This window comes from Orbicella franksi, chromosome 10 (genome assembly GCF_964199315.1).
Source record: "Orbicella franksi chromosome 10, jaOrbFran1.1, whole genome shotgun sequence".
In the NCBI taxonomy this organism is placed as follows: domain Eukaryota; kingdom Metazoa; phylum Cnidaria; class Anthozoa; order Scleractinia; family Merulinidae; genus Orbicella; species Orbicella franksi.
The window spans coordinates 546,363-558,759 of NC_138154.1; the positions used below are offsets into that span (position 1 = coordinate 546,363).

Genomic DNA, 12,397 nt, shown 5'->3' on the forward strand with positions numbered 1-12,397 from the left:
AACAACTGCTTTTGTATTCTGTGTGCAAATAAATCTGAAACTAAAGCAAATTAGTAATACATGTATATATAACAATTTGCTGAGTTAGTTTGTTCTGTGCTGGAGATTGCAATGATTTACCTTAAACTTGTTCTTGGTCAGTGGTTGGCCTGGCTCAGGAACAACTTCAATGATATCAAAGATCAAAATCTATTGAATAGAAACAATAACTTGTTTAATTCTATTGTGTTGTGTTTTATACACAAAGCAAATTCAAAGCAAACAAACATTACAGAACTAAGCATGCACAGGGTGAAGTAAGTTGCTTAGGTCCTCTTCAGAATTTTATTAAATGTTCAGTGACAAACCTTTCAACCTCTTAAAACATAAGAACACAAGGTGTCCCCTTGCAATAGTAGGGAGTTTAAGCAAATCGCTACGGTTGGCGCTGATATAGCTGCCGGAAGTAAATTTCCCCCAAAATGAGACACTGCCCATGTATGTCGGTTGCATCCAGCTGTAGCGTGAAATCTGACTACATGAGTCGGGATGTTTTGCAGTAGCGGTTACTACGTCGGGTTTATTTTGCTTCTCTGGCCCTTTTCAACAGACATCGCGGTATTTTAAGAATTCTATCGAATACTATATCCTTTAAACTCAATTTAAGTCAAAGATTGGGTCAAGGTTGCCTTTCATAAGCTTGTAAATCCGTATCCTGAATTTACGATAAGTTTTGGCAAAGGTGTTGGAATGGCGAAGCGAGTCTAGTGAAATATTTGTGTTGAGCACGAGGTTGTTTTTCTTTGGTTAAGTTTGCTTTGAGGGTTTAGTGAAGATGTTTTATATCTGGATAACTATACGATGCTATTTTGCTTTTTTGAGTATTGATATATTTGTGTTCTTCACTCAATATTCTTTGACATATTTGTCTCTGAAATTATATATTTCATCCATCAAATTGTTATGGTACAAAGTGTATGGCATTCACTTTCAGCAGAAATAATCTGTTTGTCCAACCAAATAATGGCCATCGTCCTTTGAGCGAAGCCATTTGGCTGTGAGAAACCAAATAAAAGAGATTTCAAACTCCTTAGCCAATGTTTCTTTCATCTTTGTATTTTGCTTTACTCGCTAAACTTAAAATTTGGCAGACCACCGAGATGTACTCTCCCCAAACCTTTTCAGTCACGGCAGCTGTAGTAGCACCAGCCGTAGTCATTTGCTTAAACTCCCTAGTACTTACTCGCCCTCTGCATGTGATGTCTTCACCATACACATGTGTTGTCCCAACACAGATGAAACCCTTGTGACCTGTGTGTGTCTCCTGACTTGATAGCATCAGGTTCTTACAGGTGGTGACATGTTCCCAATCCTCCATTTCAATCCTGAAACAACACAAATTCTGTTTCGTTTTTCCTTGTCTGATGTCTATACACACGAACATTTGACATTTTGTTGGCGTAATTGTATTGTTATATTTGACAACGACTTCAGTCAGTAACAAGATCATCAATGTAACATAGCAAATGATTTGAATCCAGAAGCATCAATAGATAGTGCTCTGAGATTCTCTGGGTGATGACTGGTATTTTGACAATCTGGGTGGAAGTTACCTTGAGAGTCAAGGAGAAAGTGTTTGTCAGATGTGTGTGGTCTGATCTTTGCAACTTGATTAGTCAGTCTTGGTGCATTGTTATAAAGATGATCATGTTGTTAAGTTCCCTCTTGTATTCAATGTTGTTTCCTTCAACAAACTGATGTGACACTCACACAAATGAATATTGATCAGGGAGATTGTGAACTGTAACCAATGAGCGTCTCCCCATACGCACAATATGTACTACTACTATAGACGATAACAGTCATAAACTAACCGTGTACTTGGTATGATTTCCCAACTAACTGGTGAGATAAGCTGTAGGCTGAACCGGTCAATGATTGGATAAACAAATCTTGCATCTGTGGTAAAAAAAGAGAGCATCAGTTATTATCAATCTTTCTTTTCCTCAGTCATTTCTTGGGAACTGGAGTGTACAATATATTTTCTTGTCTGGAAAGCTAAACCAAGAATGAAAACAGCTGCTATCACATGACGAGTGAGACTACATGTACACTTAGAGAAAAGTCCAGGGGCCCATATCTCTAAGGTCCTGAAAGTTTTTGCACCCGGAAAGCTGTAGTGAAATCCCAAACCTTATGATTACAGTGCCATTTTAGTCACATATTCTTGATATCAACAGAGGTTCTTTTCATATAAGAAGTTTCAGGTATATACACCTCTCAGTTTTTACAAACAGAGAAATTAAAAATGGCTTTACAGGCCTGAAAAGTTTCTGGGGCTTATGAGAAATGGGCCCCAGGACATAAAAGGGACAGAGAATTTAATGGAAATCTACAAGCCAACTTGAATATGCAAATGAAAAAAATGGTTCTCAATATTATCTTCACTCAAGAAAAAATGACAGATATACTCTCTGTGCAACCATTTTTGATCAAACTACCTCCCAACATTGGCAGAGATTCATTTATGTACAGCATACCTCGCTCAATGTCCTCTGGCTCATGATCTTCAGTATTCAACTTCACCACTTTCTTAGTTTGTTCTGATAAACTTGTCACAACTGCATATGTCTGGTGGAAAAAAAAACAACAAATATTTATTCTATATTAAAATACCAACACGTACAGTGGAACAGTCACACAATGGAACAGTGGAACAGCAGAAACTATGGAACAGCGGCAAAAAGGAACTACTACACCTGGGCATTCAATTACACTATCCCATATCAAAGCCATTACCTTGCTTTCTCTGTTGTAGGCTACAAAATGAGGTGTACATCTTAGTGGAACCTTTCGTACTGGCCAAGGAGCGTCATAACTTAGATGTGTTGGCAGAACTGAAATTCTTAACTCTCCCTGAAAAGGACAAAATGCATGCATATCACTTCCTAATTTTCAAAATAGCTAACAAAGAAAGAATTTGTTCCTAAGTCTTGAGTATCTTCAGGTCTTTAACTGATTGATAGCTTCTTCCTGGAGAGTTATTTGACTAGTATCACTGACAATTTCACCTGTTTATATTTTGTATTTTACAGCACAACTGGGTTACTAATAAGATACACACATTTGTGAATCCACCAAATGTTTCATTAAACTACAATGGTCTAAACATGTCACAGGACACAGTTCAGCCCATTCATGTTTTGTTTTGTTTTTTGCTAAATTTACGTACTAAATTGATCTAAATGGGGCAGCGAAGTATTTTTGATGAACTTCGAGGTGTTTGGAAATGTGGTCAAACACTGTCTTGAGTGTTTGATATGTCTTCTCAATCAAAACTAAAACTAGGGAGAAAACCGAGAAATAAAATCACAAAAATCTATGTTAATTAAGATCAGATATCCTAACACTGTCACGGTCATGATTTCCTTTGTTTAAACTTGATGAATTATTAATGAGTTTAAGAAAGCTTGATCAACATCTCTCAAATGAAGAAGTTTTGTGTGAAAATAATTATGAGTACCTCCACATGGCTTCAAACATCTGCAAGGATATTTGTCTTTGGAGACACTCTAGCTATTTTCTAACATGTACTTCATGTTGGATGCAGAAAACAGGAGACTATTTCAGCATTTCCAAAAAGTATAAAGTTCATTTTGAATAGATAACATTTTTATATCCTAGCAGACTTACATAAAAGTTAACATGGCAGTTTAGTTCACAACAAAAGAAAGTAATGAACAAACAAAGAGAGTATTATTAATACCTTCTTGTTAAAATAAAGAAACCCTTTAGGACAGTTGACATTGTGAAATGGAGCAAAGCAAGTAACAGCACCATCAATATTCATTGGATGAGCTCGCAGAGCACCTCTGCTTGTAACAAACAACCAGTGAGGGTATGAACCACACACAAACACCTGAAAGAACAACATTTATGATCATGTTATTAGTCAGTGAAGAAAACCTTCAATTAGTTACTTGCATACCCTTAGCACAGGGAGCTTGAAGAAAATTACATCTGGTCAATTACGTGTAACTCCTTTCTTTTTTCAAACAGAAAGACAACAACAACCTGGCTATCGAGGCCACATGAAAAGCAGCCATGCAAGTCTTGCAAATGCAACAAAAGAACTATGTGGCTTGCAGGATTTACACCTTACTGATGATCTTTATGGAGATAGTGGCTCAAATACTCGTAACCCAAAAGTTCATTGGAAATTTTTGGATAGCAACCGTACTTTGGGGATTTTAACTTGTTCAGTTTCTTTGGAATGGAACCTCCATTTCCTTGAACAAGGCTGTAAGCTTTAAGTTCTGAAAATGCTATTAAGATAGATTTTCTAGTTTTTTGGTTGTGAAGTGGTAGTCAAAATTTTTGAACATTGATGGCCTTTGTATATAATTATGAATAGTTGTTCTTACAAATAGAGAATTTTAATATTATAGACAAGTTCTTTCAACAAAAGTGTGATATTTTCTTCTTTCTTCCATCAAAGGTTTTCTTAGAAAAATATGTTTCAAAATAGAGTTCCATCCAATTCAGTAAAAATGCTGTAATTCTGAAGAACAGAAATTGAAGGCTTTTGTCCAAAAAGGGCGTATATAGCATTTTGGGCCGATTTTCATGTTTTGCAGGATCAAGCTAGTTTTTGGCAGACTGACTTGTTTTGACATGAAAAGCATCATTGCATAATTATAGTTTTTGTTGATTTGTGCTTCGTTTTCGAGAAATAACGTGTGCAAAAAAAACTTGAAGGTGGATTTTGACCAGAAAAAAAATATCGACCACCCTTGTATCAAACCAGTGTCATGACAAAACAAACTTGAATCAGCACCTTATTCTCCCGCGCTAATGAAGGAACAGTAAGAAAACAGCGTAATTATATGAATAAGAAAACTTGTATCGGTTCGAACAACTAGCAGCAAATGCCATGCTTAGGTGACTTCATCGTTTAGCAAAACAAAAGTTTTCTTTTGTTTTTTGTTCGACAAAAGATCTCTAAAAGATACCCTTGGAAAACTGAGTTTTTTTACATACATTATTTCTCGAAAACGAAGCACAAATCAACAAAAACAATTACGCAAAGATGCTTTTCATGTCAAAACAAGTCAGTCTGCCAAAAGTGAGCTCCATCCTGCAAAAAATAAAAATCAGCCAAAATGCTTTTTGCATGAAAGCCTTCAATATTTATAACTTACCCCAGAATAAGAAGAGACATCACTGAACACACGTAGACTGGCAACTTTGGGTTTCATTCCTAACAGTAGAACACATAAGGACAAGTTATGTTATGGTCAGGTTTGAGTTTTGTAGTAAGTTTGTTATTTGTACCTTGACTGGCATCAGCCTGCTTTACTTTCTGTTGCTTTGATTTCTTTTCACGAAGAAGCAAATTGTGCTGCAACTAAAACAAAACAAGACCAGGAATCACATTCCATCCTAAATTGTATAATCACAATTGCATGATAGTGAAAGAGAGAGAAAATTAATTTACCAAAACAAACATACAGAAATACCCTTTTTCCATTCATTTCATCCTAATGTAACTTCCTTACTTTGCTTTGTAATGGAACAACCAAGCCTGGTGAGGTGTTCTTACATATTAAACACATCAAGACTTGTGTATGCTAAATATTAGATAATGCTTGTCCTGAACTAAAATCTAATTATTATGTTTGAAAGGCATCACTATTATCCTGAACTTGAATAAAACCTAAACATTGTGACTGGTAAGTTTAAAGCCCTGTCAAAAATGTCACAATGAGCACAGTATAAATACTGCACATGCCTGTGGGTAAGAATGAGAATATTTGCTGTAAGAACCCACAGACATTATTTGTGAAAAAAAAAAAATTGGTCACAGTTGATCAGAAGGGACTCTATTGCTGGTTAAGATATAATAACTAACCCAAGCTAATGACATATGGGAGAGTTAATGCCTGGTAACTGTACTGCTGTAGTAATAGCTATTTTATTGTTGCATTGCCACAATGCATAACATTTTAGAAGCATGATGTGGACAACATAAGATAAAGGATTTAGCGAGGTGCTGAGACATACCTTTCTAAATCGGAGATTAAGATGACCCTCGACAGATGCTTCAGTGAAGGTGAATGCTTCATAAATCAGAAGATCTTGTTCCACAAATGCAATCAACGTTGGTCTGCTGTTCTTGTGTCCCAGTCCTGTTAATAACACTTCCTTGACTGGCACAGAGTCCTCCTGACCAACACCACCTGACATCATACTGCTGCAAATGAGCAATTCAAACTTTTAACTCATACAGTGAAAGGAGTTCTGTGGTGTGCCATCACATGCCAAAGTTAGAGTTGTACAAACCAATCAGATCTGGAATAATCTTAAAATGACTGAAAGATGCTGTCTTATAAACAAATGAAGCGATTTTGTCGAAATTATGAGGTCATTTGCTCAGATTACTGTTCGTAAATAAAAATATAATGCAGTTTCTACGAAACTGTTCCCTACGAAACATTACAGCAAGTTCTGAAGGGAGTGTAGGGTCTCAGATGCCAAAAAAGTTAATGGAAAGTATGAGGCCAAACTGGAATTTCAGGAGAGGTGCAGGTTCTGATTGAAGGGTAACGATATCTTCTGGAACAACACAATATGTAGGTTTCCTAACAATTAAAAATGTGATTGTCTTGTGGTCAGTTACATCACACGGTGGAGAATAATCAAGAAAAGCAAAATTAAAAAAAAACACTGAATAGTGATTGTACAAAATTAAACCATACTCTGATGCAGAGTAACAAAGCTTACAAGTATCTATTATGCAAAAATGGTCAAGCCAGGTATCTCAGGCTTAGCTCATAGTTTGCCGTGAATTAACTGACTAGAATTACCACTCCCCCCGGATAATGAACTAGTTCAATGCAGGTTATGCCCAGTAATAATCTGGGGAGTGTCTCAACTGCTTTTGTCCATGATTGAAGCTCCATAACTAAATTATATAGATATCTATTAGAGCAGTTTTCAATTGAATGTTGTAAAACCGCAACCAAAGTAATCACCTCTAACCAATCACAAGGAACAACGACAATCCAGTGAACCAATTGAAACTTAAGGTAATTACATATAGCTGATGCAAAGCACGTGAAAACTTGACCAAGTTACCATGTGTTTTGTTTTCACATCTGATTGAATGAAAAAGTGGTGGGAGTAGTGGTAGTCGATGCAAAATTGATTACTTTTTGACACTCAAATGAAAACCGTTTTAAGCAGAGGTGATTGATACCTTGCAGCAGATGCTGACCCACTGTCCACAAGCACTCTCGGAGCCATGTTGAAATTTTTAACCAGGAAAACTAACTTGAAGTCAGGCAAGGTGTAAATCTCCATGACACCATTCTCACGACAAGCCACACACCACCACGTGGGCGTCACCACTTCAGCATTGGATTCCGCAACAGGAACACTAAATGAAAAGATGACACTTTTTAATTCAGCATGTCTTCTTGACAAAAATGCATGGAGATTAATTTAGCCTGTCTTTAATATTAGATAATTGTGTAAGGTGGACCAAACAACAAGTAATGCTATCTAAATCTACATCAGGTAAAGAGAACCTTTAAAAACTTTTAGTTTGGCAATACAAAAGACTACAAGTATTGACAGGAGAATCCTTGACAGGAACTACTTCCCTCACTGAAGGGTTACCTAAAGTTCACAACAAACACTTACTCATGGCGAATTGTTAGATATCTTTCCTATCTAACATATCTAACATGAGCCTCGAGGCAACTCACCTTTCATTGACTTTTTGTTGTTGTTGATTTTCCTCAACTGAAGTGAACGGTAAAGATGATTCCCCATACAGCAATTCATCCTCATCAACAACGTCCGTGCTAAAAGAGACATACAATTATTACATGCCTCCAGCAGTAACATATACAATAAACGGAGCATGTTCACATGAGAAACAAAGGAGTAAGTGAGGAGGAGTAATTAAGGAGCCAAGTTTGGAGGTCAAACATTTTAACAACAGATAAGCTGTCCTGGATCTCTTTTGAATCAAAGTGTGTAAACAAAAATTATACTAAAGAGCCGGGAAAGTAGCTAATTAACTCTACAGTAATATGTTGGGCTGGAAATCAACTTGAGGATAAATCCCTTTGAGAATTAACCCTAGAAAGGAATGGAGGAGCACAACACAAGGTAAAGAAAAATTCTTTGATCTCAGTGAGATTCAAGAGGACCCTGTAAGATAGCGTGAACTAAAAGTTGTAACTCAATAGAACCAACATGAGCTGTTGATGTAATGATGGCACGAAGCAAAGAAAAGTTACAATTCGATAGTAAAAAATAATAAAAATTACTAGTAGAAATTTTTCGTCATTTCACAGCCAGTGTTTTCTAAAAGAAATGGAAATATTTTCTCTGAGTTTCTAATGAAACCCTTACAAAGTGTGAGAGGACTCTAAACAAAACTGTGAAAACACTTGTCTGTAGCTCCTGCTCACAAAGAATCTCATGTCCTTCCATACTTCCACTCTTGTTTGCTGAACTTGATAGAAACACCAAAAATGTTTAGTATTTATTTATCAATTTATCAATTACAAGCTTCATTCCATGTAGACTCACATTTTTGGAGTAGTAGGAGTAGTAACCTGTAGTTGTGCTTCATTATTAGACTGTTCAACCTTCTCTGTTGAAAATACACCACTGACATCTCTGTATGCACAACATGCACAGACCTTAGCACCCTAACAAAAAACAAGAACACATAAAGGGTATTGGTTTAGATCACCTGGGTGACAGAACTCTTAACAAGACTTTGTTCTTAGCTGATGTTCCAAAAACCTGAGAAGTGAACTTGTACAGAGTTTATCTACTTCCTTATATTAAAATGTGTAATACTTTGGTATCAAACCACAGTATTATGTAAATTGTATCAGTATGTGAAGTCACTGTGTTTGTGAAATTAAGCCATTTAACTTCAACACTTAAGAGATTTGAAAAGAAAGCAAGCAAGCAAAAAGAAACATGGTATTCAATAACTTTGTGTGCACAGAAGCATCTGAATTAAGTACTCAAATAAAGGGATACCTTTGCTATAAACCACCATAACTAATAATTATCATTGAAATAATTTCTGACAAAGGCTCCTTTTAAAATGTATCTGAACCAGTCTACTATTAACTAGCCTTGGATTTTTGTCAACCTAAATTCAACTTAAGGTAATTCCCTTGCAATTGCTCTACTATCAAACCTTTTTTGAAACTTGGCATAATTAACATCCATGATATGAACATTAAAAAAATACAATAAAAACACGGGGTCATCGTGCCTGTTTACGCATCAGCAGGCTCTTAAAATGGGCTATTTTTACTGGTTGCGCATTAAAAATTTGAACCACCTTCATACAGAATTAAGTCTTGGTTGCTTGAAAGACACAAAATTTTATCTTGAAAGTAAAGCTTCTATTATTCACATAAGCAGTATTGCTTCATTTAAGCCGGTTTTGATTGCCTGGTTGTGGGAATATTGCACTTTTTCAGACAGTTCCGTGGTTAGCTTGAAGTCTTTGCCTTGGCCAAAATACACCCAGTACGGAACTATTTTCCCCAAAAAATTCATGGTCTACTATCACACTTTTTTTCTTCTTCAAATATCTTCTTTATTAGACTGTTCTTAGCAAATACCTGAAAAAAAAATCACGGGTCACCGTGCTCGTTTGAGGGAAATCTCTTATGTTTTGTATGCACACGTGCTCATGTGCATGTACTAATGACGCAAAAGTCATGCGGATTAGGGATGTGGAATGCAATACTAAGGAATTACCTTAAACAATACTGTGTTGGCCAAAACAAGCCAGAAACCCACAAAACAGAAAACTTACTTGGTTGATCTGTGGTCTGGATATCTTCACCTTTGGCTCAATACCTTCTAATGTAAACTCAAGTAAAATAATGGAGCCATCCGCCGTCATCATCACTGCATAAGGATCAGACAGTGAACACCATACAATAGATGACAGGCCAGCATCCAATGGAATGTGATGTAACTGTGTTACTGAAACATAACGTAAGGTCAAACAGTAAACTTAAAGTAATAGATTCCACGATATTGTAAGTTAGCCACTTTTTCATCCAATTAGAAGTGAAACCAAAACCAATGACTTGATTGCACACACTTTCCTGCACTTCACATCAGTTTCATGTATTTATTTTCAGTTTTGATGGGTTCATTTTATTGAATGTGTCCTTTGTGACTGGCTAGAGTGATTGCATTGGTCTTGGTTTTATGATACTCAGTTGAAAACTGCTCTAAATCAAACATTATGCAATGAAACACAAGTGAGTTACTCATGATCATCCCAAACAACCAGAAGAGGAAAAAAAATTTGATGCTTGCTTTGATGAAATCTGAGGTCTTTGCAAATATGATGAACACTGTCTTGAATATTGCTTATGTTAATTAGACTTACAACACTGAAAAAATCTTTAACTAAGTGATAACACATTTCCCAACGATCTCATGGCCATGATTCCTTGGCATAAACATAGAAGTAAAAAACAAATTCTCACCTCCCTCCAATAACCTGACACCTTGAGGAGTAACCTACAAGAGAAATCAAAACCAGCTACCAATATTTCTCCTTATAATGCACTCTGTGCCAGTTTTTTAGTGAACTTAGAATCCCTCATTTAAGGTGTCTCAATAAAGTAATGATTTATCGCATTCCGCGGGCTAGTGTTACTTTTTGAAAGCTGTTTTTGCATTCGTTTTAACACCCAGTCCTCTCAAACATGTAACAAGCAATGATGATATATTGATTTACTATCATCTCTGTTAAAATCTTGGTTTTTGATCTTAAATTATAAATGCCTCAACAAATGCGTTTTTTGCCGTTTTTATGGCCTTGTTTGTGATTTTCTTGAATTTTCTTTGGTGAAATCTCCCAATTTTTTAAAGTACGTTAAACCTGGCAGGATACAAATTTTAAACACGAAAAAAGTAGGGTTTTTAGAGGCAGTTTTTTTCAGAGTTTTGCAGATCTATGTGACAATAACCTGTAAGATATATTTTCCATTGCCAAGGTTTCCAGCAAACACAGTAGGGTACTGAGATGTAAAGCCTGAATGATCAAGCTCCATAATCTCCTGCTCTGTCTTCAACACCTAAACACAGCACAAATGGTATAAATATACAAAAAAAACAACAACAACAACAACAAATATTTTCTTTAACATACTAACTACTACAACAAACTATGAAGATGAAATACTAATATTTACTGAGGAGCTATTTAGCTTACTTAGATAATGTAGTACTTTATATTTATAATAAGTTTCTGAGCACTTTCATTTGATCTGACCAGTGACATATCAAAAGCTTGGGAACGGAGCTCGCATTGTAGCATAAAAACATTTTTAGCTAACAGTATATCAACAAGTTATACCTAAACTTTGAAATTCTTAAAGTTTGATTAACGAAAAAAAAATTCAACAGGAAGATTCCAAGTGTGAACGGAAACATTCCTGGACTGTCAATGGTACAGCAAGACATCTGGCTCTAAAAAGGTCATTGCATTTACTGTAATTTTTTTAATTAAAAGGTTTTCAAACAAAATGTGTTTGTTGCTACACTCACCATGCTAGAATCCTCTCTGCTCAGCAACAGGAAGGAGTGATAACTGCTGTCACCCTGAATAAATGTACAGTAAACAGTTTTAATAATGCCAGTATCTTGCTGCTTGACTCTATGACTTTCATTTCCTTCATTCAGTCTTAACTACAATGTACAAAACTACTCATAAACTTGCCTATACACAGTGTTCTTCTATCAAGAACATTTTACACGGTACTCTGAAATAATACAGCCCTTTTCATGGCTACCTTGTCTCTTTTGTATTGCAACATTTTAATAATAGTTTCCAATAGTTTCTGCCCAAAACTGCCTTAAATCCATATTGAATTTGAGTAAATGTAAAAAGTTAACTTCAAAATATACTATTTTTAGACATCTACCCTCCAACAGTTTCTATGGAGATCAGTAAAAAATGCACGTACAGTTGTACTTGTCTAAATACGTGCTTGAACATCCTCAATATGGATAACATCTAACATTTCCTTTTATGTTTTCTTACATTATAAATTTTGTATTATATTGTATTGCAGTAAATTGTATTGTATCATTGTCATAATCCATGGATACAAGATCAATTACCTGATCACCCGACAACACTGTCCACATGTCCACACATCCTGGCAGCTCAAAGGTTGTCACAACCTGAGGCCTAACACTTCTCTATAACATCAACACATGGAATAAACTGTTATTGGAGTTCTGGAATAACTGTTCCCAAACTCATTAATAATTCATCAAGTTAAAATAAAGAAAATCATGACTGTGAAGGAGGTTTGGATAACTGGTCTTAATAAGTATAGATTTT

At 35.8% G+C, this 12,397-nt stretch overlaps 1 protein-coding gene across 1 annotated transcript in view; it reads right to left on the minus strand.

Moving 5' to 3' along the window:
• The window catches only part of LOC145500601 (cleavage and polyadenylation specificity factor subunit 1-like), a 31,964-nt gene that overhangs the window by 6,281 nt on the left and 13,286 nt on the right, over positions 1-12,397 (minus strand). Inside the window, exons 18-34 of the mRNA XM_081480120.1 lie at positions 12,172-12,252; positions 11,596-11,649; positions 11,016-11,123; positions 10,530-10,563; positions 9,842-10,014; positions 8,584-8,705; positions 7,749-7,847; positions 7,238-7,417; positions 6,043-6,232; positions 5,314-5,386; positions 5,181-5,239; positions 3,746-3,898; positions 2,779-2,895; positions 2,520-2,610; positions 1,854-1,938; positions 1,223-1,364; positions 121-189 (exon numbers count right to left, since the gene is read on the minus strand). Coding sequence (XP_081336246.1) covers positions 121-189; positions 1,223-1,364; positions 1,854-1,938; positions 2,520-2,610; positions 2,779-2,895; positions 3,746-3,898; positions 5,181-5,239; positions 5,314-5,386; positions 6,043-6,232; positions 7,238-7,417; positions 7,749-7,847; positions 8,584-8,705; positions 9,842-10,014; positions 10,530-10,563; positions 11,016-11,123; positions 11,596-11,649; positions 12,172-12,252 — 1,830 coding nt within the window. The remainder of the gene's footprint in view (positions 1-120; positions 190-1,222; positions 1,365-1,853; positions 1,939-2,519; positions 2,611-2,778; positions 2,896-3,745; positions 3,899-5,180; positions 5,240-5,313; positions 5,387-6,042; positions 6,233-7,237; positions 7,418-7,748; positions 7,848-8,583; positions 8,706-9,841; positions 10,015-10,529; positions 10,564-11,015; positions 11,124-11,595; positions 11,650-12,171; positions 12,253-12,397) is intronic.